At 43.6% G+C, this 18,460-nt stretch overlaps 1 protein-coding gene across 2 annotated transcripts in view; it reads right to left on the reverse strand.

Moving 5' to 3' along the window:
- The window catches only part of PTGIS (prostaglandin I2 synthase), an 844,398-nt gene that overhangs the window by 535,944 nt on the left and 289,994 nt on the right, over nt 1-18,460 (reverse strand). For both annotated transcript variants that reach the window (XM_086932627.1, XM_086932628.1), the window contains exon 4: nt 11,693-11,836. In XM_086932627.1, coding sequence (XP_086788753.1) covers nt 11,693-11,836 — 144 coding nt within the window. The remainder of the gene's footprint in view (nt 1-11,692; nt 11,837-18,460) is intronic.

An 18,460-nucleotide genomic window follows, 5' to 3' on the forward strand; every position in this document is an offset into this window, starting at 1 on the left:
AAGAGTAAAAATTGTGGAATCGGTCAGGTCAGGATATCTAACTAACGTTTCAGTTCCCTCGACCACAGTGAATGAAAAAAATATTTTGAATTCAATTCCCAAAGTTCCTCTAACAATAAGAAAGTGCCTAAAATCTGTTTTCATACAAAAGTTAAAATGACAAGCACACAATAAATCAAACAGAATAGCAGCAGAGCGAGGTGAGGTATTGTCAATTACAAGTTTACGGGAGTTGTGCACGGCTTCCTCAGCCATTGAAGAGGAGGAGCCATGGGAAATGGAGCCTCCAAATGGTGCAGCCTGAGAATGGTGCAACTTCAACTGTCCCTTACTTTTCAACTTCCCTAGAGAACGACATCCTCCAGATCGACTTCAGATCCTAGATCAACCCCGCAAATGCTCTTCCCGGGACAACGAAGGCCGAGGCTGAGAAGCCTCTGAGGATCGCGATACACACGCCGCCGTCAACTTCAAATGCTGGTCCTTTAACGGCTTTGGTTTTAGTTGCTGCCAGGAACCACAATCCTCAGCATTGTGGCGCTCATCTAAACACCATGCAAATTGTATGCAGGTCCATCATCAACATATGTCAGCTACAAGATCCACAAGGTTTGAAACCTGTCGACATTAGACACAGGCACACTGTTCCATCGACACCAGGTGTCGAAGTAGGTCAAGATATACTGATCGGAGGAACCGCTTCTCTGGATCCGCTTTACTGTGCAGAAAAGAAGAAACTGACGTCCACGGGCAGGAAGGGACTTATATGACTTCACTGGTGTCATTGCCAGAGTCGACATCATAGCAGAGCCGTACTACGCCATCCCACGGCACGCATAGGTACTGCTGAAAAATTTCCAGATCCAGACTGGCAACTGGGGAGAATTCAAAAGTTAAGTAATCTGCGGCTAAATGTCTCTATCAGATGGTACCCATAGCATACAAATCACATTTGAACACAAACGCTGAAATGTGTTTTGCATCCATGGAAAAGATACTGAGAGCATTATTAACTGCTGTAGTGAGAGAAAGAGCAATAGCACATGGGAAACACATATTGTCATGACTCTAATACCAACCTTAGAGGCAGTTACGAAAGCAAGCGTTCCAAAAGCACTGCATCCACAATGGATACAATGGGCTAATTCTCACACTGCAACAGATGTAGATTACAGATATGATCCTACACTGAAAACACAAGCCTTTTGCCAGTACGAACAAGAATATCCTCTACCAAATGAAATGCTGCCTCTCGATCAGTATGAATGGATCATTTATACTGACGGATTTGCAGCTTGTGCAATCATTAAAGGGAGCATGCATGATGGAAAGTTTCAACCTGATAAAACGCACAAGCAATCCCTAGGGGACTGCACCACGTAACTGGCAAAACTAAAAGCCTTGATACTGGCACTACAAATTACTGATTTGAAATTCCCCACACTCATTGTGTGCGATTTGTTTTATTGTGTCCAGTCATACAATGATATCTTCAATTCTGGGGCCTGAATGGGTTTAGAGATTGCAAAGGTTGCATAATAAAGCACAAGCTGCTTTGGCAACAGGTGACAAAGCTGAAAGAATGCTTGCCACGGGTCATGTAATTCATACATTGAGTCATTAGCGTGTTGGCTTGAATGTTGAAGGAAATTCATTGGCTGATAAAGCCAACAAGGCGAAAATGAGAACTGCTGCCGGTTCTGCAACCACTCGTTCCAGCACGAGGATAGACGGACAAATAATGATAGCTGTAAACGCAACGGGCAACAGCTTAGCCTTGCCAAAAGGTTTTCCACTCAAGTACTCTTACAAGTTAGATGAGCAAAACATTCCATATGCTCAAATTCCAGGAGTGGGGTAGAGTAACACCAAACATGGATCGCAGATTAGGATTCATTCTAGCAGCACACGAGGGTCTGGTTACAGCACACGCAGGGATCGCTGCAACTCTTTCACTACTGAAGCAGTGTTATTAGTGGCCAGGTCTTGCTAAACAGATCAAGGGTTTTGTCCTCAAGTACGACATCTGTCAGCAGATGAAAGGTTCCGCCGTAGCACATCCACCTCAAACACCACTACTGATATCAGATAGTCCTATTGCATGTGTCTATTTGGACCACTGTGGCCCCTTACAATCTGTTGGGGCTTACAAGTACATCTGGTGGCAGTGGATTCATGCACTAGATTATTGTGTGTTTGGCCTCATCACTCTGCTGATGCCCAAACTGTCATAAAGGATTTGCAAATCTTCATAGGGGCATAGGCATTTGGCACATTAAATTCCGACCATGGCCCTGCGTTTAGCTCACAGGCTTACAAAGAAGCCAAGGGAAGTTTTTTGTGTAGCATTGCGGTACTCCTCCCTGTATCATCCTGAGGGAAATTCAATCGTGGAGAAGAAAAAACAGGATTTGAAGAAATCCTTAACAGCTAGGGTATTAGGCTCGGTGGCAGTTGGGTCAATCTCCTATATGGGTTCCAGAGGGCACTTAACAACATCCCCAAAAAATCCCTGGTGGGCCGTACTCTATATGACGTCCTGTTCTGGATAAGAAAGTGGGTACCAGGCCTCATGTGTGGCAGTACAGTGGTGGATGAAAAACAATTTGACGTCAATGATCGCTTCGCTGCTTTAACGGAACTCAATTAATTCCAAGCATTGTCAAGCAACATCCAAGTAAAACGCACCGCCACTGGAGAAGTGAAAGCTGTTCCGGCAAGACCTGCCTGGATGCCAAATATTGGGGAACTGATCAGCGAAAAGATAGTGGACAAAAAATAATTTGGGCCATCTTACAGAGCCGCCCGTACCTATCCCGGCTGTCGAAGGAACAAGAACAGTACTTCTTCCACCCCTTGCCAGGTGCAAAGACAAGAGATTCATCTAACTTGAAATGATCAAACCACACTTTGCGTCCGATACTCAACAGTAGGCTGCATGGGCTCCTGGCACGGATCTCCTTTTGCTACCATACTGGAAGTTAAGATGGAAAGATTAATAACTTTTGAAGACTCCACTCTGTGAAGTGAAGGAGTTACCAACAATGGAATGCAACTTGTACCTTTTAAAACTGAGCAACATCAAACTACAAATGACATACTGATCGCAATTTGGGCTAATACAGGCATGCATTAAAAATGTTATGTATAGGATGCCTACACCTTTTGAACTGTCATATTTAATCAAATGTGAATAGTAGCAATGGGTAGAACAATATGTAGTAGGATTCAGATGTTATAGGCCAAGTGATTAATAAGTATCTTTATATCTTTAAAGCTTTTTGTGACAGTTAGATTAGATAGATGGAAATTTGCTTAAAGACACTGTGTGTAATTGTCCTGAAGAAGGTTTTTAACCGAAACGCCGCGTCGACTTGTGTTCTCAAGAACATTTTTAATGTATTGTGTAATATATTGTACTTTTGGTAAACATGATGTATTCAACAATTGTATGAAAACAAAAATGTTTTAATCTTATAAAGTGAAATAAATGTATGCTCAATTTTTAAATTTATCTTGTTGTATTGCTTTAACTTGTCACAAATACGTTTAAAACTGTCTTTGAGAGATTGACATAACTGCATGCTGGTCTCCAGTCTAGGGTTTATATATTCCTGAATTATTGTGATTTATATAACTATTTTCTTCGTACTGGGTGGTTGTGCCTAATAATCAAACGAAACGCAGTGGGTACTAAATCTCGGTAGATCATCTATACGGGATCTTTTTGATCTTTTGACTTTAGGGACACTGTAACTTTTTTAAACTTAGTTCCCCTGGTCCCAGACCGTATATTAGGGGGCCTCCTATACTTTCTTTGTCTTTCATTCTCTACCATCAGGTAATTTGGTTGGCTCTTTCCTGGGGGATTCTTAGTTTCACACTTACATAGATTGCTAGGTACCTTGAGGGACACTTAGGTAGGATACGCCTAGTGGGAGTATGCTAAAATGACTGTTTTTATATATGCCTGCATGTATCTGTTGCTTAGCACCATGGAAGAAATGTATCTACTGTTTACTCTGTTGGTGCTTGTAATCTCTTACTTTTGCTTCTGTCTATTGATTGTTGCAGCAAACATGTTTTATACTAAGATGGCGCTGGTTCAATAAATTCTTATTGAAAACGTCCCCAGCTTTTTTCTGTGTATCTCTCTGAGACTAAGTGAGCACGATTGATTGAGCGAAAAGTATTGTACTGTTTCCACGATCCCTAAAGGGTCAAGGGTTGTCATGTTCAATGGTTGCCAGAAACGATTTGGTCCTTGGTAGGGTTTGGGGGCTTATAGTGGCACTGTGAACTAGCTGGTCTATCAGCTGACATATCCTGTGGGGGTGTCTGGAATCCGTCTAGACACCAATCTCTTAGTGTATATTGTCCATCAAATGCGCAGATCCTATGTATTTTTATGAACTGCATGGCATATGGAGAAAGGGTGGGCAGAGTTGGTGGAGTGACACTACGCGGAATTCCACGGAGTTGCCTAAAACCTGAGTGGAATTCCACTCCGCTCTGCCCTAACTATGCATGCAGGCAGCAGACCTGGAGGTTGCCTGGCTGCCAGACTGCCACCTTCTTTACGGCTAACCTGGAACTGGCGTTCTCGGTGCCCGGGCTGTCCTCTTCCTGTCTCCTCGTCCTCTGCGGTGCAAAACCCTTATGCAGTATGACTTGGGAGGACTGCGCAGCGCACGCATTCGCAGTCCTCCCAAGTTGTACAGCGTAGTGTTTTTGCACCGCCAAGGATTTGGAGACAACCAGGAGGAGGAGGACAGCCTGGTCACAGAGAAATTCACATCCAGGTAAGACTCCTTATTTTCTCATTCTAGAGGTGGGCAGCAGGGGCAAACTCTGCAGAATTGGAGTTTTTCCCGAACACTGTATTCACAGCAGAGCGTGGAGTTGGCAAAACTCAGCAAACTCCGCTCCCTTAATATGGAGCACTCAGGAGGGGTAAAAGAATTTCTAGAAGTGATGAAAAATATGGTACAACTGAAGAGATTATTAAGAGATTTTAACTTAGGGATGCCACAGTAAGACATTATATACAGCAAAGAAGGAGGTATTGAACTGTAACAGTGAGGAAATTGTATTCAAAAGTAAAAAGAAGAAACACTCCACAGGTTGTAGGTTTATGACCACATTTCACACATGACATGAGAAAGTGAGAGCCATATTGGGGAAACATTTGCATTTATTAAGAAATGATCCCATAATTAGAAGTGAGGTACCTAGAGGATCACATATGACTTTTAGGAGAGACAGATCTATGAGAAGCCTATTTGTCAGATGTGATGTTAGGGCAGAAAAGCAACTATGGTTGAACCCCACACATTGTAAAATGCAGCAAATGTAAAGCATGCAAGAATTTGGAAAGCTTGAAGGATATCGGAATTCCAGGCATGGGCAAAAATAAAAATTAAGGGACACTTTAATTGTAAAAGAGAATATGTAGTATACACATTTGGTTGTCCCGGTCCAAAAATATATGTGGGTAGCACCATATTACCCACACATAAGAGTTCTGAAACACCTGTGAGCTATTGAAGAATTTGGACATTACCTATCCAGTAGCTAGAAACTTTCACAGTGTGCATAATGGAGATAAGTGTGGACCGAAATATAGTGTGATAGTTGATATAACCCGAAATATACAAGGTGGAAATAGGGAAACACAATCACAAATATTATAGTCTAAGTATATGCTTCCATTGGAAAGTAACAGACCCAGAGGTCTGGATTGTGATGAAGAGTAATATGTTCACTTGTGATTCTTTAGGACCTGTCAATCCCAGTGCCACTGAACTGGAGATTTGATACAGGTAAATCTTCAAGGCATTTACAAAATTGTAATAAATCTCGCAATTTGCAAGTATGGTGCTTTTGTCTTTTCATGTTTTCTTTGTTAACGTTTTTAATGTTTATTTTTTCTACATGGCTTATCTATGTGAGCATCCCTGAATGCTATGGGCAATCTCTATGATTGTAGAATATTGCCAAAGAGCTAATATATCTGTGTATTGCCCGCTTGGACCCAACTGTGTATATAGGATGTCGCAAGGAGCAACATTTGTCTCTTTTTTGAGGACAATTGTAACTAGGCTGGTAATATTATGGACTTCAAATTCCCTCAGGCTCCCTGAAGCTTTTGTTCACAGCCAGAGCTGTGAACAAATAAACATTGGAATGTTGGAGCTCCGGGCTTATAACAGCCATTGTAAGCCCGGAGCACTCCATTGTTTTCAATGGAGCTTCCAACATTCCAATGTTTTAATTGTTCTTAAAATATATATACCCACAGGGACAGGATTGTGTTGCCTACATAGCAAGTGAGAGCATCTTTGTATGCATATTTCACACTGATTTGATATATTGTATGACTTGAAAATTATTGATAACTGAGTATATTTAATCAGCTACACATGATTAATTTTTCAGCTGAGATTGCGGAGCCCATGTACATTGTTTATGTAAAGAAGAAGGGTAATATGTTTTCCATGTTTATTTTTTGTACTAGTTCACATGACTATTTAAATGAACATAAAACAGCATCACACATCATGACCAAGGTTGATGCACAGCCAAAATGGTTCGATGCTTGACACCCGCATTATGACTCAATACATTTCTCTTGCATCGTAATTGAGTGCTATTACCTTGGTATCAACGGTGTGTCCCCGATAGAGTAACAATCAATCATATGAACTGAATAATTGCCTTCAATAATATCGCGCATGCTATAAGCACCCCTTTGGAAATGGTTCTGAATAATACAGACAAGGCCTTTGACAGAGTAATTCGGATTTATTTATGGAAGCTCAAGAAGAGAATGGTGTTTGGGCCTAGCTTCATCAAATCTACGCAGATCCTTTAAAAAAGCATAAGGAATGATCATAGTACCCAATAAGCCTGCCCTATTCCATTACGCTCTTCGCCTTATATTTAGAAACTTTGTAAAAACATTTACCCTACAGCAGTATACACTCACTAGGATATACAGAGTATTCAAAAAAGATATTAGCTCATGCAGATAATGTTTTATTACATTGGCTGCAGACATATCCATGGAAGTGGAAGCAATAGAAAGAGAAGCCAAGATTATTTTAGGAAATATCTGTGTATCTGCCAAACTGTAAAAAATAACTCAGATCCTAGCAAATGAATATTGATTATAAAGTGAAATAATTACTTTCAACACCAGTAACAGTCTATAAGTAATTAACTTCCTAATAGTTTCCAACAGTGGTCTAATGAGCAACCAGAGAACTAACATTCTGTATTTATTACAAAGATGTGGCACTCCTAAAGACAGCTTGATGGAATCACAGTTCTCTTCAGAAATTTACAAAATGATGGGATTCTTTTTGACGTAGAAATGATGGTATGGGCTCTAGAAAGCTAAAATGAGAACGCATTTTCTATTATAATAAAATCTGAATGTTCAGAAGCTGCAGTATCTCCTGGAGACTTACCATGTGGAAAGATTTTTTCTGCTTTCTGAGGTCCAGAATGGGACGCCATTCTCCTGACTGCTTCTTCACCAGAAAAAAGTGGGAGTAGAAGCCCATTCCCCTTTGAGAGCGCGGAACTGATTCTATGGCTCCTTTTTTGTAGTATGATGAATGCCTCCTTCTTTAGTAACTGAAGATGGGATGGTAGAGATTTTTGGGGTGGATGAGGAGGTGGTACTGTGACAAACTCCAGGGTATGGCTATATTTCATTATATCCACGACCCATTTGTCTGTGGTAATTTTTTGCTATTGACTGAAATAGCGTGAGATGCAAGACCCTCTGGCTGGAATGATAGGGGAGAGAGCAGCGGGTGTCGGGACATCGTCACTATTTCCTAACATCATCCCTGGACTATACAGGTTGTTTATGTCTGGGTTACATTGGAATGGAAGGAGCATCAGAAAAGTATTCAGGAGGACAGATTAAGTCAGTCAATCTTCTTTATTCAAAAAGATGTTTTAAAACCAGCACTCAGCCAACGCATTTCATTATTTGTGCAGAAGGAACTTCATCAGGACTTAATAAGTAAAGTAGGATGTTTACAAAAAGTCCTAATATAGTGCAGGAATATTGCCCAGGAATTCAAATCGCATAAAGAGAAAATGAGTCAGATCCCAGCTCAAATTCTTAATATATAAAGCAGAAATTTCACAGTAGATCTTTGTATTAAGTAAAAGGGTTGTCCTAGTGTAAGAATCTCAATGAGGGGAAGATAAATCCGATCCCAGCTCATATTGTGTTCAAGACGAAAATCCTAATAACCACATTGTGGCTGACAGCAAAACAGTCTGGGTTGCTTGGAGTATGCAGCATGTGGTGGTGCACAATATGACTGCTGATGTTGGTAGGAAGGGCGAAATGAGTTAAAGGTCTGGGGTTGGTAATTTTGATAACCCCCATGAAATCAATATGTCCCTCTACCACAGACTCCACGAAAGGGGGTCTTCCTGTATTTGAGTGTGTCCAAAGCTTTAGCAGTCTCACTCTCGGTCTGTAAGGTGTCATCAATATGCTTACCGAAAAGCGCATTGCCATCAAAAGGTATATATCAGGATTTTGCTTTGAACCAGCCTTGCCATCTAGGAACCTCTGCTCCGGCAAGCTGATGAAAAGCCAGGAAAACCACATCCATGGATGCATCAATGATCTCTGAGGCAGATCTTTCGCCTTCTAGTAGAATCTTTCTTGCCCTCATATGAAGCGATATTGGACAACATTTGGCGGTCATATCTTCTTGATAGCGATAGCGCATTTGCGGCGATCATTAGTGCCTGAGGTGGTGGTAAACCTCTTGCTGATATTATCAAGGGGCCTCTCTACTTTGTCAGGTGAAGGTGAAGTGGTGATAGACCCCAAAGGATTCCTTGATCTCTGCTGCGCAGCTTGAGTTATTACTGAGTCTGGTTCCGAGTGTCCTGCCAGACGAGCTGGTGCATCATCAGGAGCCTTGTATTTTTTGTCTATTCTAGGCAAAACTGAGATAACTGTAGCAGGTGTTTTCACAAATTTCACTCCTTCCTCCCAAATATGGTCTATAATAGGCATTGCTCTCACAGACTTCTGAGATAAGTCTTTAAAATGATAAAGAGAGCAATCAGACTGCTTGACAGTCAAAAATAGCTGAAAGTCAGAAGCTGCTCTCTCCATCAATGCGTGAAAGCCGCTAATGTCCTCCTTCGGAAAATCTGCTGTCTGAGGAGATGGGGAAGCACATGTTAAAATGACATAATCTCTCCACTCATTGTCAGCTGGTCTCATACCTTGAAGTTCACCTTCCTTTATCTCTCCATCATCAGAGGTATCATAATGTTGCAAAGTTAAAACACTGTAACTGGTGACGTTCTAGGTGAAGGCTCAGATATGCATGGCGGAGATGCCGGTGGAGGTGGAATTACACTCATCGATGAAGGAAAATGAGTACGCTAATCCGGCAACATGTCTTGCAATTCTTGGACTAATTCCACAGGAAGGTGGACCATGGGTTCATGAACAGGTTCCAAATATTGCATCTTTGTATGTGTAGTATGAAAGTCCTGATACTTGATGTGAAGCTGAGAGGGACTGTGAGCAGGGCCAAGAATGTCATCTTCATCAGACTCTTCCAAGAATGTTGAAGGAGGTAAATGCGAAACCACTGAAGGATTTTGAAGAAAATGCCTTGTCGATGATGTCATCGGCGAGAACGTCTTCGACAGATACAATGGTGTAACTTGTAATGTCGACGGTCGCTTGAGTCCAGGTGTAGCATACAGTGTAGTAAGCATCATTGACAGCAGTGGTGTCTATATCATTAACGAGGACATAATAGGAACTGATGACGTAATCATCGTCGCCATCGTCGTCAATGTGGAAACTGTCGCAGTCGTGATCGACGAAGAGGTGGTCGTCGATGGAGAAACGTAGTCAACGAGGATGTAGACATCGATGAGGAAGTCGTCATCGACTGAGTAGACATCGTTCATGAGGAAGTCATCGGTGGTGAGGGTACCAGCGCCGTTGCTAGAGGCATCATCGGTGGAGCCGCAGTCGACAGTGCAGCAGAAACCTTCGTCAGCGATGAATATAATAATAATAATAATAATTTACTTTATTGTTTAGTTAGTTAAAACCTTAACAATTTTTCTTTACAGCGTTTGACTAATGTTACATTAAAACACCCTGCTTAAAAACAACGCAAACAGTAAACATAAATTTCAATAAAATTGTTTCCAAACATTATCTCTCCTAAAACCTTAAAATAAGAGAATTCATTCAGGTTTAGTCCGCAATGCTATAAGGGGCTTGATAATGTTTATTTGTTATAGACGTGCTTCCTTTCAGGCGTTTTTCAAAAGCTATCAAAAACTTTATCATCTTGCAGTTCATTTGGGGATCAGTTGGATCCAGGCCACCAATAATAGCTGTCCTGCACATACGTATTCTCTTTACCAGAAGGGCATTCTTCAAAAAACATACTCTCTCCCTGTGCAGCTTCTTACAATGGCATATTATATGGATTAGGTCTTCCTTTGAATTTCCGCAGAGACGACAATCAGTTGATTCAATGTGCTATGGTTTTTTCGACGATGTGATCGTCGACAACGATGTAAATGTAAAATGTACATGTATTTATGTAGCGCAAATCACCGACCCGGTATCTAAGCACTTGCTTAGGGAACCCGTCCTGGTATTCCCCCTGTGAGATAACCAGGGCAGGGTATCCGCAAGGTGAAAGCCAGGCATCCCGCCGCGAGGGGCCGTTGTGGAGATTAAGCAAGCTATTGCCCAGAGTCGCAGAGTGTGAACCCATGAATCGAGTAGGCACCGGAGCGAGAATTGTCGAGTCCATGGACATTTTAGGACTCAAGACCCCGCTGAGCCGGGAATTGAACTCTGGTCCCGGGCTGACCTCTGCTTCCAGGTCTGCCTCCTCTAACCATCGAGCCACACTTCTCCACGATGCAGGGGAAACATGCCCTGATTGTGATTTCTGCATCGACGAGGACCCAGAGGATGGTGCCGTTGACTATACAAGTTTTTTAGAGACTTTAATCTTCATAGAGGGCTCTGAAGATGGTTTCACATATTTAGAGGTCAGGTGGCCTTTCTCCTCAGTAGGAAATGGATGTTTCCCTTTTCAGGACCTGCTGCCTTATGCACAGTCTTCTCACTGAGAACAGACTATATGTAGAATGGGCTTGCCCACATAATGGGCCTTTATCATGCATTCAAAATGCACTCTCTGCAAAGAGCTTTATACAGCCCGAAGGCTGTGCTGTATTATTGGTCTATCCCAGTACGACGGAACTTCAGGAGGGGCATAATTGGAGCCGCACTGAGTCCCGTGGGATCATGACAACATTGATTCATTTTTTTTTTGTTGCAGTCCCACAAGTGCTAGGTTGTGTGGGTATCCTTACCCTGCCCCCTTATGTCATTATTTTCTTTTTTAGGACTCAAGGGCCAAGTCCCAGAGTACTGTAGTACTTTAATATATTTATATATGTTATTAGATACTGCCTTCAGATTTGGGCATTAGTTTCGCATTATGGCCATGCAGGTCGTCATCTAATACTCTACCCTTAGCAACTGCTGATTGAAAATATGTCAGCCTTCATTGCCTTTAAAGCTTAAATTCCACAACATTACTTAATAATTATCATTTTAATGTGCCTTACCAAAGGCAGAAAAATAAATTACCTGACCATTATACTATACGACAGCTGAAACAGGCCTTCTTCTTTCCATGTGGTGTGTGATCTCTCTGGGTCATCAATTAAAAGGTTTTTGAGATTGGAAAACATGGACTTCGTAAGCGCAGGCAGGCTTTTGTTTTGCAGATGCCTAGAAATAAAACAATTAAAATTCAATGTAAATTTACATTCACTTTATTGATAAGCACCTCCTGCAAATCAAACACAACCATTGTGCAACTCTAATGAAAAATTATTGACATAGAAATATTTCAACCCTATCTCAATAGGTTCCTTTTAATGATACATACAAATGTTTTAACTTTGTACTTTCCTCAATTACTTGAATATATTCATCAGGAGCGGATTACTCAATATATTGGTTTCAGAAATGGGCAAGATGGGCTTGGACACAAACTAAGAAGAAATCACAAAAAGTAGAATACCATGCTAGAAATCTATTGCAAAATAGAAAGAAAGAACAAAAGTTACTTACCTGTAAACTGTGGTTCTCCAGTGTTGGTGTCTTTCATAGATTCACATGCTTGAATATTCCCCGTCGTCGAAGTGGGAGTCCCACGGTACATAAAATAGCAGTAAAATATGCAGGTATACATGAGAAATATCATAAATAAAAATATACATACATATAATGCAGTAGAAATGTAAACTTAAGAAAAGTACCATAGAACAGAATAGGCCCATTGAAAAGCCCAAGGGAGAATTCACTTTAGTAACATATTAGAGTCATTATGTGTTGGTCCACATTCCAGCCAATCAGGCTGTAGCCTCCTCTAGAACCTTCTCCTCAGAAGCCCAAGTCCTCAGCTTTTCGTAGCACAAAGTAAGTATAAGTGCCTGAGGAGAAGAGAGCCTCTGAGGGGAGGATGGGAGGGTCGCATGTGAATCTATGAAAGACACCAACACTGGAGAACCACAGTTTACAGGTAAGTAACTTTTGTTCTTCTCCAGTATTGGGGGTGTCTTTCATAGATTCACATGCTTGAATAAGAGTAGAAATCAGTAAATCATCACATAAGTCATAAAGGAGGTACACATTAAAAGTCTTGGCAGACATATCACTGAATAAGTAATAGATACCAAAAAATTATGAGAAAAACCTTTATGACTGGAGGCGGGTAGCAACAGAGGCTCACCTTCATCGGAAGAGATTCCGCAGCACCGCTTGACCCACTGCTGCATCCGCGGCATCTGTTGATTGCAGGCAGTAGTGCTTCGTAAAAGTATGGCTGCTAGACCAAGTAGCAGCTCTGCAGATGTGTCTCAGAGGCACCCCCGCAAAAAGGGCAGCAGAAGTCGGCACAGCTCTCGTGGAATGAGCTCGAGCTGGAGTAGGAAGGGGCTTGCCAGCCCGTTGATGACAGTAGGATATGACAGACGATATACATCTGGTGATAGTCTGTTTGGTAACAGCTTGTCCTTTGCACACTGGGCCATATGCCACAAATAATTGATTTGTCTTTCTAAATGTTGCTGTGCGTTGAATGTAAAACTTGAGGCAGCGCTTCACATCCAGAATGTGCAAAGAGCGTTCCGCTGCAGATTGTGGTGCAGGAAAGAAAGTTTTAAGAATAATTGGTTCATTGAGATGGAAATCACTGGTAACCTTTGGAATGAAACTGGGATTTGTTCTCAACGTAACAGCCTCGTTGGAGAACTGTAGAAACGATGGCTGTATAGTAAAAGCTTGGATGTCGCTGACACGCCTGGACGAAGTCAGGGCAAGCAAAAGAGCCACTTTCCAAGTGAGGAATTTCAAATTTGCAGAATGGATGGGCTCGAATGGAGGCAAAAGCAATTGAGACAAAACCAAGTTCAATCGCCAAGTACGTGGGGGTCGACGGTTTGGTGGGAACATCCGAAAGAGGCCCTTGAAGAATTGCCTAATTATTCTGGAGGAGTACAAAGATGTTACGCCATCATGGCGAAAACGGGAAATTGCAGCCAGAAACACCTTTAGAGTGGAGTGCGATAGTCCTGATCGTGCTAATGACAGGAAGAACGGCAAGATCTGCTCAGGCTGAGCACACATGGGATCCAAGGTCTTAGTGGAGCACCAAGCACAGAAACGCTTCCACTTTAGCTGGTAAGTTTTGATGGTAGATGGAGCGCGAGCACTTGCTAGTACCACCCTACAATCCTCGTTGATATTTATGCGTGCAAATTCATTGTACTCAGGTTCCATGCATGAAGTTGGAGATATGCTGGATCCGGATGGCAGATCTGACCTTGCTGCATCATTAGAAGATGAGGCAGAGGATGCAATGGTATCGGATTTGTCAGAGAGAACAGAAGAAGATCCGAAAACCAAGGACGTCTCGGCCACTTGGGTGCGATCAGGATTATTTGGCATGGTTGGAACCTCATTCTGTGCAACAGGCGAGGGATGAGCGGAAGTGGGGGAAATGCGTAGATGAAGTCGTTCGACCAATCTATTGAAAAGGCATTCCCGCTCGACTCCCTGTGTGGATGCCGACTCGCAAATCGTTGACACCCTGTTGAGAGCAGTTGCAAAGAGATCCAACTGCGGTCGGCCCCATTGTCGGAAGATGAAATCCAAAGTTGGCTGATTGATTTCCCATTCGTGGTTGTCTGAGAGGGCTCTGCTGAGCGAGTCCGCCAGAACATTGGCCACACCTGGCACATGAACAGCTGTGAGATGTATGTGCCGTTGGATAGCCCAATCCCATATTTCCTGTGCCAGTTGACAGCACGAGAGACCTTGTGCCGCCCTGTTTGTTGAGGTAGTGCATGCTGGTGGTGTTGTCTGTCCTCACCAGCAATGTTTGTCCCTGCACTAACCTCTGAAAGGACTTCAAGGCCAAGAAAATCGCCAGAAGTTCCAAGCGGTTTATATGCCAGGTACGCTGAGACGCCGTCCATTTCCCCTTCACGGACATCCCATCGAGATGTGCCCCCCAATCTTCTAGGGATGCATCTGTTGTCAGTGTAAGTGTTGGTGGTTCGTCTCTGAATGAACGACCTGTCGCTATGTTTGGAGGATGAGCCCACCACTCCAAAGCCTTTTGAATGCGGGGCGTTAATTGAATCTTGTCTTCGAACGACCCCGATACTTGCTTCCACTGCTTGTCTAATTCCTCCTGTAGGACCCTCATGTGCAATCTGCAGTTGGGAATTAGCTGAATGCACGAAGAAGCCATGCGAGGAATGATTTGTACATCCGGACAGAAACGTACTGTCTTGACTGTAGGAACTGTACTTTCTTTATCATTCGATCTTGTCTCTCCTGAGAAACGAACACTTGCCCCAGCCGAGAATCTAGCGAGGCTCCTAGAAAATCTCGCTGTTGAGATGGTTGAAAGTGCGACTTTTGGTAATTGATGGACAAGCCCAACGTTTCGAAGAGGAAGATGCAGACTTGAATGTGCTGTTCCGTTAACTGAAAAGTCTTTGCCTTTATTAGACAATCGTCCAGATACGGATAGAACTGGATGCCCTGGAGACGCAGGTAGGCAGCAACCGGGGCTAGAATCTTGGTAAATACCCTCGGTGCTGAACGAAGGCCGAATGGTAGGACTTTGAATTGGTAATGAAACTGGCCGACTGTAAAGCGGAGATACTTCCTGTGCCTGGGGTGAATAGGTACATGGAAATATGCATCTTGAAGGTCTATCGTTGAAAAGAACTCTCCTGGAATTAGGAAATTCACGATTTGAAGCAGGGTTAGCATCTGAAAAGTCTTTGATGCGATGAACTTGTTTAGAGCCCTCAAATCTAAGATGGGACGCCACTCTCCTGATTTTTTCTTTACTAGAAAGAAACAGGAATAAAATCCCCTGCCGCGTTGACTTTGCGGTACCACTTCTATGGCTCCTTTCTTGATCATTAGCTTCACCTGAGCCAATAGTTCCTTTAGATGGGGAGAGGGTGGACCCGAAGGTGGACGAGTGGGGGGAAATTTCGTGAATTCCAGGGTATGCCCTTTTGAAATAACGTCCAAGACCCATTGGTCGGTGGTAATGTTGGACCAATTGTAGAAGAACTTTGAGATCCGACCTCCAAGATGTACAGTCGCCGGAGGGTAAAGTTTGGATTTGTCATTGTTTTTTGTTGTTGTTCGCACCACCTCTGTAATTGGACTTACGCTGGTATGGTCTGGAGGTGGATTGACGACTCTGGGACTGATAGGAGCCCCTCTGTCTATTATCATTGTAGTTGTATGATCGATTTTGGCCTGTTCCACGAAAAGTAGAGGTTCCTCCTCCTCTACCGCGTGCCCCACGAAATGGCCTTTTTCGATACTGTAATGTTGCCAAGGACTTCGCTGTGTCGGTGTCCTTCTTTATCAGCTCCAATGCATCGTCAACATGCTTGCCGAATAAAGATTCACCGTCGTAGGGTAAATCTAAAACCCTGGATTGAACCTCTGGGTGGAAAGTGGTTGATTTTAGCCAGCCTTGACGGCGCAAGACTGCAGCACCCACTAGTTGCCGAAAACCAGTGGATGATATGTCGACGGCACAATCGATTATTTCGGCCGAAATTCTTTCCCCTTCTTGAATTATGGCCTGCGCTTCATCCCGGATGGAATCGGGCATCTGAGGGATCAGACCAGCGATCTCAGACCACATATGGCGGTCGTAGCGACCTAGAATAGCCAAGGCGTTGGATGCTCTCACAGTTGTCGCTGCCATTGTAGTAAATTTTTTACCAATGGAGTCCAACTTACGGCCATCCTGATCAGGTGGAGATGTCAGAGGTATGGAAGGATTTCGAGATCTTTTTTGTGCCGCCTGAGTGATCACAGAATCCACTTTAGGTTGAGAAACCAAACAGGCCGGAGAAGTAGGTGGCGCTTTATATTTTTTGTCCAATCTGGGCAAAACAGCTGGTATGGAATTAGGACGTTCCGTTAACCTTAGACCTTCTTGCCATATGTGGTCGATTATAGGAATGTTATGCGATTGCTTTTGAGGCAAGTCCTTAAAATCGTATAAAAAACAATCACTTTGTTGCGCCTCAATAGTTAGATGGAACCTCTTCGCAGCACGAACCTTAAGGTTATGAAAACTTGCAATATCTACTGGCGGCGAGGCTCTTGGTGATGCAGGTGGAGGAGAAGGTGTCTGTGCCCTATAGTTGTCCCAATCCTGCATCTCATTATCGGTGTCGTTATCCCCAGTGTTAAGAGGATTTTGGTCCTCATTATTGGTATCAGGACGAGGACCAGTTGGAGACGCAGGTGCAACCGGCGCCGGAGCTGGAGGTCGAGGTGCTGGAGACTGAGGTCGAGGCGCTGGAGACTGAGGTTGAGGCGCTGGAGACTGAGACCGGGGCACTTAAGGTGCTGGAGAAGTAGGCAAGGATGGTGGAAACCTACGATTGTAGTCATCCAGCATGTGTTGCAAGTTTTGCACCAAAGACAAAGGGATTTGTGTAACCTGTTCATAAGTAGTTGGTTCTGCCTCATCAAGTGGAAAAAGTTCATTCCCATCTTCGACGTCATTATTTTCGTCCTCCTCCTCGTCACTATCATCCTGACACTTAATGTGTAATTCAGAAGGACTGGACGCTGGCCCATAAGTTTGATCCATTTCAGAGAAATTTCCAGATTCCTCTTCTCCAGACTGAAATAATTTCTCCGGAAGCTGAGATCCACTCCATACTGGACTTAACTGAATGAGTGGTATAGTCTTGAGAGACGAGGCAGTAACCACTTTGAAGGTGGTAGCAGTGGTTAGGGGTTGGTGCAACGTCAACGAGCCCGTTGACGAGATCTCCACAGTCCTTGCACCACCCTGGGACCCTTGCGCCGTTGTGGAAGAAACCGGCGTATGAATTGGCTGCTTATTCTTGGTCGACGATGATTTTTTGGTCGTCGACGAGGTTGCAGCTTTTGCCGTCGACGAAGATGCTTTCGTCGACGAGGAAGTAGCCGTCGACGAAGGTGGAACCGTCGACGGAGCAGTCGTCGACGGAGTGGCTACCGTCGACGGAGTGGGTATCGTCGACGAGGCAATCGTCGACGATGAAGATCTCGTCGTCGGAGTGGTCGTCGACGATGATGTTTTGCTTTTCGTTGACGGAGGACCCGTCGACGGGAGGCGCGTCGACGATGATTTTTTCGTCGACGGTTTGATCGTCGACGAGATCTTAATGATAGACAAGATGGGTCTCACCTCCTGACTGCTCGTCGACGAGATGGTCGTCATCGTTGCAGAGCTGGTTGACAGGGAACAAGTGGTCGTCGACGTAGAAACAGCCATGACTGACTTTGTCGACGCTGAGGACGTCGACGGACGCGTCGACGGGCCCGTCGACGACCCAGCGCCCGATTTAGAAGAGGAGGGCATAGCGTTGGGTCCAGACGCCAGAGAGCCAGGTCCCGTAGGCGAGCCCTGAAGCAAGTCCTGTGGGGAGACATCCTTGAAGGAACCGAACATTCTACTCTCCTTAAGAAAAGGAGAGGGTACCTCAGTCTCAGACCCACGCTTCTGAGACGATTTTGAAAATCCAGATGACAGACTCTCAGCATCAGAAACCACACTTTCAGAAGATCTCAACTTCTGTAGCCACAGAAGGAGACGGGCCTCTCTATCCCTCAATGTTTTAGGGGGAAAAGTGCGACAGAACTTGCAGGTAGAGGCATTATGATCCGGGTAAAGACAGTAAATACACTTACTGTGTGGGTCCTCATGAAAAAGGCGCAATTTACCACAGGATGGACAAGCCTTGAAAAGGGTTTTCTTTGTAGAAGACATTTCTGAAGAGAAAACAGCTAGAACTGGTGAAA

The sequence above is a fragment of the Lissotriton vulgaris genome, chromosome 7 (assembly GCF_964263255.1).
Source record: "Lissotriton vulgaris chromosome 7, aLisVul1.2, whole genome shotgun sequence".
Lineage (NCBI taxonomy): Eukaryota > Metazoa > Chordata > Amphibia > Caudata > Salamandridae > Lissotriton > Lissotriton vulgaris.